The sequence below is a fragment of the Astyanax mexicanus genome, chromosome 21, assembly GCF_023375975.1.
Source record: "Astyanax mexicanus isolate ESR-SI-001 chromosome 21, AstMex3_surface, whole genome shotgun sequence".
NCBI classification, from domain to species: domain Eukaryota; kingdom Metazoa; phylum Chordata; class Actinopteri; order Characiformes; family Acestrorhamphidae; genus Astyanax; species Astyanax mexicanus.
In genome coordinates this window covers 22608353-22626290 of record NC_064428.1, presented here as the reverse complement: position 1 = coordinate 22626290, position 17938 = coordinate 22608353, and the positions used below count along the sequence as shown (strand labels likewise).

Below are 17938 nucleotides of genomic sequence, written 5' to 3'. Positions count from 1 at the left end.
CAGGCTACATGCTTTCAGACTTTGCTTTGTGTGTTAACATCCTCTAAACAAATCCATTCCTCGCTGTATTATTCATCCCACTTCACACAAAATCAGTGCCTCTCTTAACCAGCCCGTGACTCTCTGCTGCTTAATGCGTTTTGCTGTTTATCTGTGTGCGGCAGCGTTAGCCTGAAGCGCTAGCCGCTTGAGTGACTGACATTTTCCCCCTTTTTCCCCCCTCTGGAGCTCTGCCTGTGTGAGTTGACCTCAGAAAGGCCGGCCGTGTTTATTTTGTGCTCTGTGAGGAGGAAACATAAACAGATACAGGACTCTTCACTGGATATTCAGGCTCACTAGCCCGTGTATCTGTTCGCAGCTTTTCTGCTTCTGTGTTGTTTATGATTTTGGCATCTTGATTATTCTGTTTTTGGCCTAAGTTAAGCTTAACAACGCATTCCTGTGGAACAATACAAAAAAAATCAAAGCTTATGTTAGATTATATGTGTTTATCAGACAAGGTGATAATCAGAGATACAGTAACTTATGTCTAGACATCTGGAGCTTCTGGGAACTTCTGCTGAACTGTTTGGTAGAGCATGTTTGAGTCACTATATTTTTATTAATGGAAGTGTCTTAGTGAAGAAACTTAACCCAATCTGATTGTGCCTTCTCTACCAATCAGCAGTGTGTCTGTTAGGCTAATAAAATCCACAATAATAATCAATCCACTTAGGATAATCAATCCATTTGATTGTTTTTGGAGGAATTTCCAATAGTAAACATAATTTGTTGCATATAGTTTTGTTACAAGGTTTTGATGAATGGAATTATTATTATTTTGTTATTGTGGTTTGTGTTCTGAAGTTATCTTAAATGTCCCATAGAGGTGTGTATCGTGAAAATTGTGTACCTTGAAAATAGTTTTTTATAAACAAAAAAAGAATATTTTATTGTTTTATGTTTACCCGAACCACAAATATCAGGGAAAATCCCTTTTCCATTGTTTATTTCCTTTATCTATAATAGAAAAGTTAGGACAAGGTGTTTAAAATTTTTTTTTAAAAGGAATGTTTTTATTTTTTATTTTTAAAAAACTAAAACTAAAATTTTAGCACAGAAAAGCTTTTTTGACCAAATGTATTGGTTGCCAAATATTCGCTGCACTCAAAGTTGAGATAATTAAGTTACTTGAGTTATAATTGAATATTTATGATTTATAATATGATAACAGAGAAATTGGAGAATTTCTTTGAAAAAAAATTCCACCCTGTTTATTAGAAGCCGTGAAATGCAGCCTATTATAATACTATACAGATGGCCTAAAAAGAAAAACATGAGCAAAAATAATTCCGATTTTTAAGATGGTATTTGAGAACTTCCTACGAATTTTGTTGAGAATTGTTTTTAAGAACATCCTATGAACTTTGTAGTGTTTTTAAAACCCATAATACATTTACTTTATAATAATTATTTTTCTTACGCATGCAGTTAAAACACACACACAGCTAAGAATAATTTATTTCATTAAACACTTTTGTGAATCAGTCCCTTACCCCACATCCCTTGGACTGCACTTTTACTGATTTAAACTAAAGTTAATTATTCTAGGTTTTAAAAAAGAAAGCAATAGATCAAGAAAACTGAATATGTACCTCGCTTCTACTTAAACTAATCCATTTGATACGCTGCAAGTTTTTTTTAAATAAGGAGGGAAAGTAATGTTCCGCCATGCTATTTACTGTTAACATGATGAGACCATTAAGCTTGATTAGATTCAGGAGCAGGAGCCCATCTCGTTAGCTGAAGTATTTGATCAGATAACAGAAGTAGTGGAAGATACAGAGGGATCTTCTTCTTCTTCATCCAGAGATTGGAATCAGAAGTTACTAATGAAGAGCAAAGTTTATCCATCTTCACTTAGCTAACATTGTTGCTTCACCACAAATCCAGAATTTAGAATTTAGAAACTAGAAAGTTTTTAGAAAGTAAAAACATTTAGCTGAAAAAGCACTAAAATTATATCATGATATTTTAGGATTTTTTGTGACAACAATATTCTTGGCAATAGGAAAAAACGTTGAATAAAAAATATATAAAAAAAAAACCTACAGCAACAAAATGTTATAAAAATGTATATTATAAAACAATATTATTGCATACGATATGATTTGATACATCCAAAAATTATCCAAAAGCAGTGTGTAAGACTGGTGAAGGAGAATATGCAAAGATGCATGAAAACCAGGGTTATTTCACCAACTCTTAAATCTTTATGAATATGAACTAAATGACAAAATGTTTATTTGTAATTTGGGAGAATGTTGTCCGTAGTTAAAAAAATATATTTATAAAATAAAACTACCATGTTAATTTTACTCAAACATAAACCTATACGTAGCAAAATCAGAGAAACTGATTCAGAAACTAAAAAGGTCTTAATTTTTTTTTCCAAAGCTGTATATATTTATAACTGAGCAAAACAAGAAGCTTGTATAATTAAAAAAAATGTGTTCATTATCGCTCATTAAAATAATAGTTCAGTTAATAAGTAGTTAGTCTCAGCACTAACTGTAATTAAATAGCATTTACTTTTTATAAAAGAATGAATAAATCCTGTTATTTCTGTTCTCTTTCCTGCTCTCTAGGATGACAACTGGGGCGAGACCACCACGGCCGTCACCGGCACCTCCGAGCACTCGCTCTCGCAAGAAGACATCGTCCGCATCAGCAAGGACCTGGACGACAGCGTGGGTCTGGACTGCAAGCATTACCTCTCCGTCTCCTTCTCCGTCATCCTGGGCCTGCTGGTGCTGCTCACGCCGCTGGCCTTCCTGGTGCTGCCTCACCTGCTGTGGCCGGAGAGACTGCGGGTCTGCGGCACGGCCTGCGAGGGTCTCTTCATCTCCGTCGCCTTCAAGCTGCTCATTCTGCTGCTGGCCGTGTGGGCGCTGTTCTTCCGGCCCCCCCGAGCGGGCATGCCCCGAATCTTCGTGTTCCGCGCCCTGCTGTCCACGCTGGTGTTCCTGTTCGTGCTCTCCTATTGGCTGTTCTATGGAGTGCGCATCTTCGACACAAAGGTGAGGAGGAGTGTGCAGGTCATAAAGGCAGAACGAGACCATGGGGTGTATTTCCAGTAGTTATGTGTGGTATTAAGCTAAAAAGAAGGAGGATTAAGGAAGAATGGCAGTATAATTTACTCAAAGCCTAAAATGAATACTTAAAAGTCAGTGCTCGGGGCTGTAACTGGCTGTTTGAACCTAAATCACACTGCAGTTTTTTTTTTTTACATACTGCTCTACTTTTTAATAAGCTTTTTTTTAAAAGTGCACAAACAAATTGAGCCTAGCCTTATTTCTCTTCAATGTAAAGTCTTTAGGAACAGATTTGATACTATATTTGAAATTTAATTTAAAACTAAATTTGGGTCTTAAAACTAGGATGACTGAAATTTCGGGATCTTGAGAACATCATCCCTCCTACTTGCCCAATCAAAGGGCAATCGGGCATCTTTTGGTATGTAAATGAACCAAATATAAGAGCGATAGCAAGTATATTCCGATATTATTTGGCACCTTAAGGTGCACTATCAATGAACATCTGTTTTCTGATCTTTTTCATACATAATGCATTGTATAGAATTATAATTAACATTATAAGGTACATTTTAAGAGACACTATAAGGAACTTCTAATTCAGCAGGTCTCATTGCTGGGTGATGGTGGTGGTTGTGGGTAGTTAACTAAGTTAAGTAAAGCTAAGCTAAGTAAACAAACTGTATTTGAAAAAAAATACTTTCTTTTAAAGTCAAACAAGCTCTGGCTGTAAATCTACACAGATTTCTCTGCTGAAAACTGTCTATGTGGGTGAGTGAAACGCTTCCGTTTATTAACAGTGAGCTTAGATTTCAGAATTTCTCCAGCACTAAGGCTGAAGCATTAGTCTCTGTGCTGAAGAAGATGGCAGGGAGGCATCCCCTTTCAGCTATTCACAGACAACGCTCCTCACTCCTCCTCACTTCCCAGAATGCATCTGCCAGGTTCACCAACCAACAAAACATTAGCATAACAATGAGATTAAGTTCCTTATGGTGTCATGTGACTTTTTGGTTAGCACATTCACCTTTCAGCACTGGGGTCTTGGTTTCAAATCCCCATCTGGGTGGAGTGTCCATGTTCTTTTAGAGTTAATTGGTTGCTTTAAATAAGTTTATTTAGAAAAGATTTTTTCTGAATTGCCCTGGTCTGTGTGTACATAGATGTGTGGGTGTATCTGTATGCCCAGATATGAATTGGCCCAAGTTACTCGGACTTTAAAATGAAGAGAGGGCGGAGCTGTGTTATCGACTTATGATGGGATGCTGATCCAATTTTTGAACTGGCTGTTCTGCTTGAAGTGGAGAGCAATGCTGGTAAAATACAGCAGAGATTTATTCTTTAAGCAGCCAAATATGTACATTGTGTACCATAAGGACCTAAAATGACATAATTAGGACTTGAAACTATGTTCATATTACAAGGTTAAATTTAAAATATATAATTTAATATAATTTTTTCCCCGTTGGTTGTGTCTGGCCCTAATATAATTTAGACATTTAGAAATGCAGGTTGACTAAATGCTTCCCTGCATCCAGACACGTGCTAAAAATTAAATCATTGTACAGAAAAGAACAGCTGACATTCAGGGCTATTGTTTATTGTCTGATTACTAAATGGATCTACATACCCTGAACACACACACACACACACACACCAAATTCATGCCATTTAAATGTAGTCAGATTCTACACTAAATGAAATCACAAGTTGTGCCATTAGACATATACTGTTGTGTGCGTAGTTCTGGAAAAAATAAGAGACAACTAAAAATTGTGAGTTTCTTTGATTTTACTGAATTGAAAACCTCTGGAATATAATCAAGAGGAAGATGGATGAACACAAGCTACCAAACCAAGCTGAACTGCTTGAATTTTTGCACCAGGAGTAAAGGGATGAAGTTATTCAAAAGCAGTGTGTAAGACTGGTGGAGGAGAACATTCCAAGATGCATGAAAACTGTGATTAAAAACCAGCTTACTGCTACAACTCTTAAAACTTTATGAATATGAACTTGTTTTCTTTGCATTATTTGAGTTCTGAAAGCCCCAAATTACAATATTTTTATTTGGAATTTGGGAGAAATGTTGTCTGTAGTTTATAGAATAAAACATATATAATGTTTATAATGTAAGTGGTCTCATTTTTTTCCAGACCTGTATATATATGATAGTCATTAATGATGTAAAAAAAATGTATTAACAGTGTGAGGTTGTCTTTATTACTGTTATAAGATGTTTGTTGATCTGTGTGTCCTGCAGGATGAGGATTATCAGGGCATTGTGCAGTATGCAGTCTCTCTGGTAGACGCTCTGCTGTTTATCCACTACCTGGCCATAGTGCTGCTGGAGCTGCGGCAGCTGCAGCCCTGCTTCTCCCTGTGCGTCACTCGCTCTACAGACGGAGAGACGCGCCACTACAACCTGGGACAGCTGAGGTGAGCAGCAACCTTTCATTGCTTTAATGATTTAGTTCTGTGAAAACTCAAATGAACATGACTGATCACTGACCAATGTGATTAGACATTGTGCACGATATTTCAGCCTTTAAATGTATCTTGCGAGACTTGTGCACAGGTAACCAAAACAGATTTTTGATCTCACTGTTTTATCACACACACACTAAAATGCACAATTATAAACCATAGAGGTTCAGTCATAGGTTGCCAGGTCTTTATAGAACTCTCAAGGTGTGTTTCCAGTTACCTACAGAACTCTTACACAATATTGTGTCGTGTCTTGTGTCGTGTCGTGTTGTGAGATGGGTGTCATGTCACACCCCTACTGACTGCAGGTGCAGCCTGTAGTCTGCTGGTAACCCTGCTAGCACTGCTAGAGCATCTTTAGCATTACCTGCTAACCGTGCTAAGCACAAGCTATGTGAGACAAACCACTAGCTAATATCACCCTGGCTTACCGGAACGCTCAGGGTTCCTCTGTGTAGCGCTATCGGTCAGCTAGTGCTAGCCATTAGCTGCTAATTATAGTATTGCTGCACCCAGCTATAGTGGAAATCTGTAAATCAAAGCTTACTGTAAATAAACAGAAACGCTTTACTCTCCTAACAGTTTTTAGGAGAGAAATGTAGATTAACATCCAGCGCTCGTTTGACTTTAAAAGAAAATGGTTTTACTTAACTTACCTTAGATTTATTAGAAGGAAAATTAGGAAAATATGGCGACACCTCTGTTCCTTTCTAGTGTTGCATAATGGGCCTTATAATCCAGTGCGCTTTATATATTTGTATATTGTAAATGTTGAATTCCATAATAGAAATTTGGAACATAAAAAGATCTCTGGATTGTTTTGCATGTGTTGCACAGAAGCAACAGAGTGATATTCAGCGATGTTGTTTTTGTGTGTGTGTTTGTGCATTTGTATGTGCGTTTGTGCGAACTGAGTGATATTCAGCACTGGTGTGTGCTTCTAGTGTTTTTGGCTCTTGCTGTAAGTGTCATGTTGACGCAGCATCACCACCTTTCAGATAAAAATCCATAGCGTACTGTAAAGTGGAAACGGTGGTATTTTGGATGATGAGCGGTTAGCTTTGTGTTCATTAGCTGAAGCAGTGCTGAAGCTGGATGGATGTGAAAGGGAGGTGCAGTGTCATGCTGATGCTTGTTAGTTTGGATCGTAGCACAGGAACCCCAGACTCCATTGCATTGCAAGCCTGTGTTTGTTGTGTTGAAGGCTTTCTCTCTCTGGGGGAGCTTTTATTGTCAAAAAGTCGGCCTCGCTTTCTCTCTCCCTTTCTCTTTTTTTTTTCTCTCTTTTGTGAACATGCCCTCCCTTTTGCGCTCTTAGTCCGCTCTCAACTCTCTCTCTCAACTCTCTCTCTCTCTCTGTTGCTGGGTTGTCTTCATTGCTTAGAGGATCTGATAACTTCTTGTTGTCATCTTGAAAATGTATATATTTAACCCTAACATCATGATATACAGGGGTTGGACAATGAAACTGAAACACCTGTCATTTTAGTGTGGAAGGTTTCATGGCTAAATTGGAGCAGCCTGGTGGCCAATCTTCATTAATTGCACATTGCACCAGTAAGAGCAGAGTGTGAATGTTCAATTAGCAGGCTAAGAGCACAGTTTAACGCAAAATATTGCAATGCACATTACATTATGGGTGACATGAGTTCAAAAGAGGACACATTGTTGGTGCACATCTTTTTGGCGCATCTGTGACAAAGACAGCAAGTCTTTGTGATGTATCAAGGACGAACCACATCCAACAGGATTAACTGTGGATGCAAGAGGAAGCTGTCTGAAAGGGGTGTTCAGGTGCTAACCCGGATTGTATCCAAAAAACATAAAACCACGGCTGCCCAAATCACGACAGAATTCAATGTGCACCTCAACTCTCCTGTTTCCACCAGAACTGTCCGTTGAACAAAAAATTTTGTGGTTTAAAACCAGGTATTTCAGTTTCATCGTCCAACCCCTGTAGATTCTGTTACAAATAGGTTGTGTTTCTACCCAAACTGACAGATAAAGCAAGGAGAGGATACTGGTCAGAGAAGCAAGCTAGAGACCCATGGTCACACTGGAGGAGCTACAGAAATCCACAGGTCATGTGGAAGAATCTTTTCAGAGGATAACTATAAGTCATGCACAAATCCTCCACAAGTCTGGCTTTTACATTAGAAGTGGCAAGAAGAAAACTTTGATATTGAAGAAATGAAGACATAAGAAGTGCTGTTTGCTGTTTTGCAGTTTGCTTTATACATTTTTGTTATTCATTTATGTCTTTGAAAAAACATGCTAACTATGCTACTCAACTACTCAACCAAAATGACCCAGATCTCCAAGAAAGAGCTTTTTTGGCTTCATAAATCTATGGCTAGTCTCTAACAGCGCTAACTCTCCTGCTAATGCTGCTGTTATTTATATAGACGTAGTCCTGGAGGTGCAGAGGAGCCCAGATTCTCCAGCCGATCCCGGAGAGGGGTTCTCCTCCTGGGTTGCACTCTGTCATCATTAGCAGGGCGGCTCGGAGCTCACACTCCAGCGTCTCCGGCTCGCCCTCTGCCCCGGCGGCTGCTGTGTTATCATAATTACGCGTCTCCCCGGACCCTCCGACCTGTTTGTCTTCATTCCTGGGTTCTCGCCCTGATGTCTTTCTCTCCCTCCTTTCTGCTGATCCAAGCTCCACACCATCCAGTTGACATATTAGCCAGCATTGAGTAGCTCAACCAGGCATGCTAACAGGGCTAATAATCAATACGAGCTAACAGACACTGTGTAGCATTATCGACTGTCTTGCTAATTGGTGGGCACTCAGTGTGATTTCTTGCAAAACATGTTTAGCTAACACTGCATGAGGCATTATGAGAGAATCCAGCAGGGAAGGTCAGTCAGTGTTCAGCCAAGCCTGCTAACATGTCTGATAATCGATTGAAGCTAACAGCAGATTGAAAGAATTAGCGTTATTGATTGATTGTTGTGGTATTTGGTAGGGGTGGGCGATATGGCCCTAAAATAATATCACGATATTTCATGATATTTTTGCGATAGCGATACTCTTGGCGTTATGACAAAACACTGAAATAAAAAATTGTCAAAAAATACACTGCTGCAACCAAATAATTACATTTTATTACTACATACTATATGATATGACACACCTCTAACACACACACTTGATTCAATCATATTACCAGAATGCTGCCTACGATCTGTAACAAACTGTTAAATAATTTAATAATTTAAAAAAGCTCTCTTATTTTATTCCTTATTATTTCTAATTTCTTATTATATGTATTAAATAACCTATATACATATTACCAATATAAATAAGTTAACAGATTTTAATAGATTTAAACAAAAGTTTGAAACTTAAATACTACTCAGTTTAGCTGTAATGCTCACTAGATGTATATATATTTTTTTCCTTTACTATATATATTATCTTTATCTTTATATATATATATATATATATATATATATATATATATATATATATATATACTGTAATTGTTTTTGTATATATAGATTTATTATTATTTGTTTTTATTTTTGTTTAAATTGTAAATTTCCCCATTGTGGGATTAATAAAGCATTATCTAATCTTATCTTATCTTGTTAATACAAAAAGAAAGTCACATGACTCCAGAGCTGATATATTTTTTGGCTTTTATTTGGTAAGTTAATACCAATCATCCATTACTGTGTCCCACGCCACCTGGGAAAGGCTCTCCATTTGAGCCTCGTACTTTTCATCCCTTACGAAAATTGGCAGGGAGGTGGAAAGAACCCGTGGTTTTGTGCTTCGTCCCAGAAAGGAAGCTGGTACGTCTTTAGTAGGAGGATCCTCTTTGTCCATGATTGGCTCCTCAAGCAGCCTTTTCCCCTCACTGCTCCAGGCTGGCTGACTGTCGCCCACACTGGCCTGAAGGGGGAGATCCTCTGGGCTTGAGACAGGTGCTGCAGTCGAGATGGGAAGTGAAATACTCCCAGTCTCAGACTGAGCACACTGTCTATCTTCACTAGAGGCAGACAGGTCTAGACAGACTACACTCAACTCTGGAAGCTCTACAGCAGACACTGGAGTGTCTTCAGCCTGAGGATCCTCTATTGTGGTGTCCTGCAGGGGGAGCTCCTCTGGGCTTGACTCAGCACACTGTCCATCTTCAAAAGAAGAAGAAAGGTCATCAATTACTTTGAGCTCTGGAAGCTCTATAGCAGACACTGGAGTGTCTTCAGCCTGAGGATCCTCTATGATGGTGATTGGCTCCTCAAGCAGCTTTTACTGCTCACTGCTCTCACCTGGCTGGCTGTCTTCCGCACTGTCCTGAAGGGGGAGCTCCTCTGGGCTTGAGACAGGTGCTCTAGTCCCAGACTGAGCACACTGTCCATCTTCAGAAGAGAAAGTCAGGTCATCAGCCACACTGAGCTCTGGAAGCTCTATAGCAGACACTGTTGTGTCTTTAGTCTGAGGATCCTCTATGATGATGATTGGCTCCTCAAGCCAGATTTCCTGCTCACTGCTCTCTGCTGGCTGGCTGTCTTCCACACTGTCCTGAAGGGGGAGCTCCTCTGGGCTTGAGAGAGGTGCTCTAGTCTCAGACTGTGCACACTGCTCTTCACCACTAGAGGAAGAAAGCTCATCCTCCTTCTTCTCATTGTCCTGGCTGGTACCTGGAGTTTTCTTCCGGGAGCTATACCACCACCAGCAGCAGCCGGCGACGGCCAGCACACCCGGAACGATTAACGCTTTCAGCATCTGCACCATGTCTAGTTGTCTGTAGCTATGGGTAGCACTACACTGTCGAACTGCTCTCTCCAACACCGAACACCCAACAGACCAAAAACTCCAGCACACAGCTATTTATACCCATCTGAATGCTGGAGCTTCGGAATCACACTCAGCCAATCGACTGGCTGGTGACATCATCACCTTTAGAACACTCGTACGAACATTCTACAGCAGTGCAGCCTACGTACCCAGTAATATTGTGTCTAAACACAATATACTATAGACAAACCCAATCAATCCCCCATTCAAGCCTTGTTTACTAGTATACTATGTATGCTATATGCTGTATGTATATGTATATATACATATATACATATATATAGTATCTACAATGTAAATAAAGAAAACGCATAGAAAAAGAGGTGTGACTTTTGGCCTATACTGTGTGTATGTATATATATATATGTGTATATATATATATATATATATATATACACATATATATATATACGTATATATATATATGTATATATATATATACGTATATATATATATATGTGTATATATATATATATATACATATATATATATATATATACACACACACACACACACACAAACAGTATTGTGCAAATGTATTGTGATGAATAAAAAAAACTGTAAAAGATTCTTCACATGCACAGAAATATTTGCAGATACACACATACTGCTGTCATTTTTTTTTTTGTTTGTTTGTTTTTTGTTTTTACCAAAAAAGTCCTAATTCCTGATTGAAATGGCAACAGTTAGTCGTTGAAGTCTTTTGTCACTCCTGGCCAAAAACAAAGTTGTCACCTGGACTGAACTAAGAAAATGATCTGGAGTTGCCTCAAAACAAAGGAACGCAGAAAGATTTCACTAATCGCTTGTGTTGTGAATTATGGCAGAAAAATTGGACCACAATTGGCAAATTAATAATTAATTTGTATATATTAATAAATATATAAAAATAGCTCAAATTACATAAAAATGCTACATTATGGGGCGCCGAGTGGTCCAGCGGTCTAATGCGCTGCCACTATGAGCGGGAGGTCGCAGGTTCGAACCCCCGCTCAAGCAGCTTTACCATCAAGCTGCCGGTGCTTAGAGGGAGCAAAATTGGCCTTGCTCCCTCTGGGGTGGGTAGATGGCGCTCTCTCCCCATCACACTTAAGGTGGCGCTGGGTGGCACGAGGCGTCTGTGAGCGGATGAATCGGAACCTGGCCGCTGTGCTTTCCTCCGAGCCCGCTAGCTGCTCAGGCAATGATTAATCCGCAGCAGCTCGAAAAAAGGGGTGATTGACTTCGTCCGCATCCTCCAAGGGTCACGGGAGTCACCGGTGATGGGGACGCACAAAGGGGTGGAACAATTGGATATCCAAATTGGGAGAAAATGGGGAAAAAAAATAAATAAATAATAAAAAAAAATGCTACATTATTTATACCCAATAGAAGAGTAAAATAAAAAAAGTAAACAAAAGAAATGAAATAATACAAAAAACTGGAATTATACAGGTTAATAGGCTATGTATTGTTATACTGTATTGTTTACTGTTATGTAATGTCGGGTAGTGTTGGGTTTGTTCATGGTTCTGGAGGAGTGATAGATCGCTGCACTGTGTTTTTGTTGATGTTTAAAACAGCAAATAAACCATCTTGAACTTGACCTTGAAAGTTACAGCAGGCTTTATCTCTGGAATTAGTACATGTAGAAATGTCCTGAGAAAAAGAGAAAGGAATGGATGTTTTCAGTTTTACACTGAGATTTTTATTATATTTACAGTCTGATTGTGATCTTAGATCAGCACCTTCTGGCTTTCTGCCACCCTCCCCCTCCTGTGTGAATTACAGCAAAGTTTTAGAGGAATTCTTCTGTTTCCCTGGAACTCCATTTATTTGACTGTCACAAACACACAAGCGTTCTGTATATACAGTGTACACCAGTCCAAAATTTGAACACACCTGTACATTTAATGTTTTTTTTCCCTACATTGTAAATTACTAGATATAATGTGCTTTTTCATACGTGCCACGAGATCTTGTCACACCCCTACTTTTAAACCCTTTCAGGTCACTGAGCTCTCTCTACCTTTTAAACTCCAATCTGATATTAATCCTGGTTTTAACATGGACCCTATCGCATTATTTTTTTGCTTCAGAGCTTGCTTCACTCCTTTGTTTCTTTGTTTTTACTATGAGTGAATGAGCTACTGAGCTCTGAGTTTCCCCTTCTGAAGTCTCCATTGCTCCACCAGCTGCTCACCCTCAGTAAAACTGAGCCGGATCCTCTTTTAGAGCCTGTAAATGTGTCGTAAATACCTAAAGACGCGTGAAGTGGCCTAAAGAACTCCTGCGAAAAGCGAGCGACACCCCAGTTTTTAATATATTCAGTTTTTAGAATGGATATAATAGGCTTGGCAGGGATGGTCGTTTCAGCACACTGGTAGCATTAAACACAATATTTTATCCCTTCTCCACTCAGAAATGCTTCTGCTTTCAGCTTAAAAACAAAATAATATGAACTACTGCTTTAAGCAGTGTTATTTTAGTCATAAATGTACCTAAGCAGTGCTATCTAAGTCACATGTGTGTGAGACATTTACACAGACAAAGGCAGCCAGTATTTTATTACACAAGCAGATGCTAAGGGTTAAAGTTAACTAAGCTAGCATTAATATAATATAATAATTAATATCCTAGTATTGCATAGTTTATGTCATTTAGCTGGAAAACAGACAATTTGTGAAGAGGTAGTAAACATTAGAGAAAACTGATACTAAGGGTGATGCTGTACTTTTTATTTAGTTTTATTTAATGTATGCAAGTCGAGCATACAAATTAACTTAATCCTGCCATTTGACAGTGTTCCCTTCCAGCTCTCTTTCTCACTTCCTGTCTTGCCCAACTTAAGTGGAATGTGATCCGGCTGCTGCTGCTACTGAAAAAAACCCTAATGTTAGAGGTATCACTGCAATATGACTTTAAATAAATAAATTACTTGTTTTTATTTGCAGTGAATTCTTAATCTTTTCGGTTGTGAAATGTTTAGTGCATCCTTAATGTATAAAAGAGACACAAAATGTGATCCTCAATTCTAGAATAAAAAAAATAAGAAAATCAGATCAGTTTAGGATGTGCTCTACATACTAGAGAAGTAAAGACAAGAGAAACCACAGCCCACAGCTGCTCAGCTCTACAGAGCCTCATTTACTCCACTTATTCCTCTCAGAATATGAATAATTAATCAAAGGGTCCTGAGGATTACACATTCAGTTCAGCAAGTATCGTCTTCAGAAGATGACCACTCTCTGCCTGCCTGTCTTACTGTCTCTGTTTGTCCCTCAGGGTAGATCTCTTTCTCTCTCCTCTCTCTCTCTCTCTCTCTCTCTTTCTTTCTCTCTGTCTCTTTCTCTTTCTTACTTTCTCTCTCTCCCCTCTCTATCTCTTTCTCTATATTTCTCTTTCTATCTCTCTCTCTATCTCTCTCTCTTTCTCTCTCTCTATCTATCTCTCTTTTTCTCTCTATTTCTCTCTATTTCTCTCCCACTCTCTCTCTATTTCTTTCTCTCTCTCTATCTCTCTCTTTTTCTCTCTATTTCAATTCAATTCAATGTAGCTTTATTAGCATGACTGTTAGCATGAGAGTTGCCAAAGCATTTTAACAAATAACAACAACAAAGATATATGAACATACATAACAGACATAATAACATTTATAACAAAAATAATCATTATGATAATAATAATAATAATAATAATAATAATAATATTGATCAATAATTATATTTATATAATAATAATCACTTTCTCTAGGATGGGGTCCCCAGAATTTTAGAGGTCTTTTTTGAGGTGTTACCCACTGTCTCTCAGGCTGTGACATGTACTGACATATTTGGCATATATTGTGCCCCTCCCCCCCTCTCTCTCTATTTCTCTATCTCCATATCTATATCTCTGTATCTTTGTGTGTGTGTGTGTGTGTGTGTGTGTGTGTGTGTGTGTGTGTGTGTGTGTGTGTGTGTGTGTGTGTGTGTGTGTGTGTGTGTGTGTGTGTGTGTGTGTGTGTGTGTGTGTGTGTGTGTGTGTGTGTGTGTGTGTGTGTGTGTGTGTGTGTGTGTGTGTGTGTGTGTGTGTGTGTGTGTGTGTGTGTGTGTGTGTGTGCGCGTGCGCGTGTCAGTGAAAATAGGAAGCACATGCTCCAGGCACATGTTATGTCGGTCAGAATTGAGTTAGTGTCTCTTAAAGCATGACACAATCTTTCGGGTGGGGCATCTGGACCAACCCTGAAACCACTCTTTAGCACCACACACACACACACACACACACTCTTACAGCAGTGTGAATGCAGAAGGTCAGCTGGTTTTAGGGACTGACACACAAATAAAGAGCTGCTTTAATCTATATCTGCTGCATGTTCATGAATTGTTCTGTTGATTACAGTGGACAGTAATAATATAATTACCTTGGATGTGGGCTGTGTTTGAATCTTATGCACTATAAACGCCCCTGGATACATTTAAAATGTCTTTGTATATATTTATTGAGTCTTTTAGTTGTTTATAGTAAGTAAATACAAAAAAAAAACAAGATACTGCTTAAAATTATGAGTTTCTTTGATTTTACCAAATTAAGGCATGTGCTAGTCTTCATCCTCCTGGTGTTGAGTGCATAACTTGTGATAGAGGAGTCCTAATGAGTGAGTTGGGTAGTTGGCCCTGTAAATTGGGGAGAAAATGGGGAGGAAAAATAGGTGCAGGACTATAAGGCGCACGTAAAATCCTTTAATTTTACCAAAAACTGACAGTGTACTTTATAATCTGGTGTCCTTATGTCAGGTATAAAAGCACTAAAGCTGGGTGCAACAGCATTAGCATTAGCCACTAAATGCAGCTCTAGCTCTTACGCTGTTCAGAGACGTGTATATTGAACTGTAGTCTGGGTGTTTACCGTGTTAAAACAAGCTATGTGAGACAAACCGCTAGCTGATAGTGCCCTGGGGTACTGGAACACTCAGGGTTCCTCATTCTAGAGCTATCGGATGGCATTTACGTCCCGCTAGTGCTGCAGTTAGCAGCTAATGCAAATGCTGCAGCATCCAGCCTTAGTGCTGGAGAAACTTCACTGAAACTCACCCTTAAACAAAATATTGGTAATGTAAACTTACTGTAAATAAAATTAAGTGCTTTACTCACCCAAATAAACAGTTTTCAGGAGAGAAATCTGCGTCCAGCGCTCATGTTTTTTTTTTTTTTTAAGAATTACAGTTTTGTTTACATAATAGGAACTTCCCTCAGCTATCGTCCCTATCGTTTCTACAGTCATTTCATCAATTGTTCATGCAAATACATATTGGCGTTGTCACTTTGCATAAACTTGGTTTATATAAGTGATAATAAAGAAATCTTCGCGAAAAAAGCTTCATAATGTGGTTTTGCGACATGACGCTGCTTTACGTTATTTGACGGACACTTAAAAAGTGTTAATTGATTTTATTTTGATAACTCAATGTAAATACCTGTATAATTTTGAACAAATTAGCTACTGCATCTACCTCAGCTGTTTTCATTTGATACATATATACTGCTGCACTAAAAGGTAGTAATTCTCATTTGTGAAAGTTGGGTTTAATGTCACTTTGAAATAAAGCTGGAAAAAAGTAATCATTGATATTATTTTGTCATTTTTTTCGAAGAATAACTGAAAACATACTTAAATGTGGTAAATCATGATATATATCGTTATCGTGATATAAAAAATTCCAAATTGTTATATATGATTTTTACCATATCGCCCAGCACTACTTACTAGTGTCGCTTAAAGTGCCGAAAAATACGGTACATCCCTTTGTTTTGCTGCATCTCACTGCACTGCTGGAGCACTGAAGACCCACTGACCTTCCTAATGACTTATTTTCTTCATATTTTGATCATTTTCATGAGTTTGATCATCCCACTGTTTCATGTTTACCCTAAATTCTAAATCAAATATTACAACAAATATTGAGACGATGATTCATGGTACTCGAGAGATTAGCTGTGTTTTGACAGTTTGACATTTCCAATCAGTTCTGCCCTGCCTTTCGTTTTGTTTCTTTTAGCCCCAATCAGTTTCCCTGAAGACCGCTGTTCAGAAACGCTGTAAGAAGCACTTAATGGGGAATCACGCAAATGAGCTTAAACTAACTGTGGTCTTGTTAGCTTTCATTCATTGCTAATCATGCTAGCATTGTGTTTTTTGTTTTTTTTGTCAGGCACTCATTCACTCTTGACTGTTTTTCCCCTTTTGTTTCCAGTATCCAGAGGGCAGCTGTAGCCGTGCTGGAGAACTACTACAGAGATTTCCCTGTACACAACCCAGCTCTACTCACAGCCTCCAAGTCCCGCGCAGCCAAACACCTGGCAGGCCTCAAGGTCTACAATGTAGATGGTGAGTGAACAACCTCACTTAGGATGTTTGGGTCAGGTTTTCAAAGAGTTGTTCTGTAAAACATAATAAATATACACTAAATATATACACTAGAGGTCTACACTCCCGCTGGACCCATCAGAATATCTTGTGGCCCTGGATAGAGTTTAATTGATATTGGCGGAAGCGGGAGATTAATCAATCCAGGCGATGCAGAAGCAGGACCACATATACATGTAAAAAAAAATCAGCAAATGAATAAATAGTCTAGACAATTATAATAATCACGCATTGATTTTCATGCATAATGAACTGAAGAAAAACAATGAATCAATCAGTAAGATTAATAAAAATATTAATAACAACAACAATAATAATGCATATATTCATTCCTTTTATAATCCTAAACGTTGTCATTTATATTAGAGTTGAGGAAAGTCATTGTAAATTGTCTTATAGTTGTTGGTTTGTTTGTTTAGAACAAATTTGTTCTAAAGTTTGTTTGTTTAGAAAGTATTTTATGTTCTTAAGACCATGTTAAATCCTATTAAATTAGAGGAAAGTTATTCAGCCATCATTCTTGTAAAAATTATATACTTAAACAATAATACATGAGAGGGAGTGCTATAACAAGGCTTGCAGACTCATGCCTACGACCGCATCACAGCAGTGCCAATATTACATGTTATAGCACAAAAATACGATTTGTTTGGTTATAAACACTCGGCGAGTTAAAATAGTTCCATTGCTGCTCTGTTTGTAGCTGTGCTGAAGCACTGCATCGTTGCTAGGTTACCTGTATGTGGCGGAGTAATACATGGAGAGCTTCGGTTACAGTGCATTACCAGCTGATAATGTCACTCATAAAACGCCTTTCAGCCAATCACATTGCAGGGTCTAAACTAACTGTGGTATGATGCACATTTAACTGTGGAGCCTTTAAAACCTTTCTGAGCAAATTTAAAGAAACGAACATTAGAAAACAAATGCCTTACGACAGATACTAAACTAGTTTTTTGATGGTCTGAAGATGAGCATTTTTTTTGCAAGCAAATTCTTTCTATTGCTTCTATAATGTTAATAATATTGTAGTATTAAAATGCATATTAGTATCATATTAACAGAAACGCTCTTGCCCTGCTCTTGGAGATCTCCACTCTTGCAAAGATTTAGTTCCAGGGATCACAGCCTGCCTGGCTGTTTATTCTGGGATTTGAACCAAATCTCCTGGAACACAGATCTCCAGAAT

At 38.3% G+C, this 17938-nt stretch overlaps 2 protein-coding genes across 3 annotated transcripts in view; one reads left to right on the top strand and one right to left on the bottom strand.

The window, feature by feature from the left end:
- The window catches only part of LOC103034531 (vang-like protein 1), a 96422-nt gene that overhangs the window by 61362 nt on the left and 17122 nt on the right, over positions 1–17938 (top strand). For both annotated transcript variants that reach the window (XM_007259046.4, XM_007259047.4), the window contains exons 4-6: positions 2628–3059; positions 5335–5510; positions 16577–16710. In XM_007259046.4, the coding sequence (XP_007259108.1) occupies positions 2628–3059; positions 5335–5510; positions 16577–16710 (742 nt within the window). The remainder of the gene's footprint in view (positions 1–2627; positions 3060–5334; positions 5511–16576; positions 16711–17938) is intronic.
- Positions 9178–10358, bottom strand: LOC125785812 (uncharacterized). The gene is made up of 2 exons (XM_049469983.1): positions 9837–10358; positions 9178–9698 (listed from the first exon to the last, which is right to left on the bottom strand). Exons 1-2 carry the CDS (start codon positions 10300–10302, stop codon positions 9217–9219), a joined length of 948 nt encoding a protein of 315 aa, XP_049325940.1. The 5' UTR covers positions 10303–10358; the 3' UTR covers positions 9178–9216.

Bases quoted from the DNA above. Each gene is read 5' to 3' on its own strand.
- LOC125785812 (XM_049469983.1), bottom strand. From the start codon at position 10,302: ATGGTGCAGATGCTGAAAGCGTTAATCGTTCCGGGTGTGCTGGCCGTC. The intron at 9,699-9,836 runs GTGAGAGCAGTG...CTTCTTTTGAAG, and splicing joins TGCGGAAGACAGCCAGCCAG to ATGGACAGTGTGCTGAGTCA.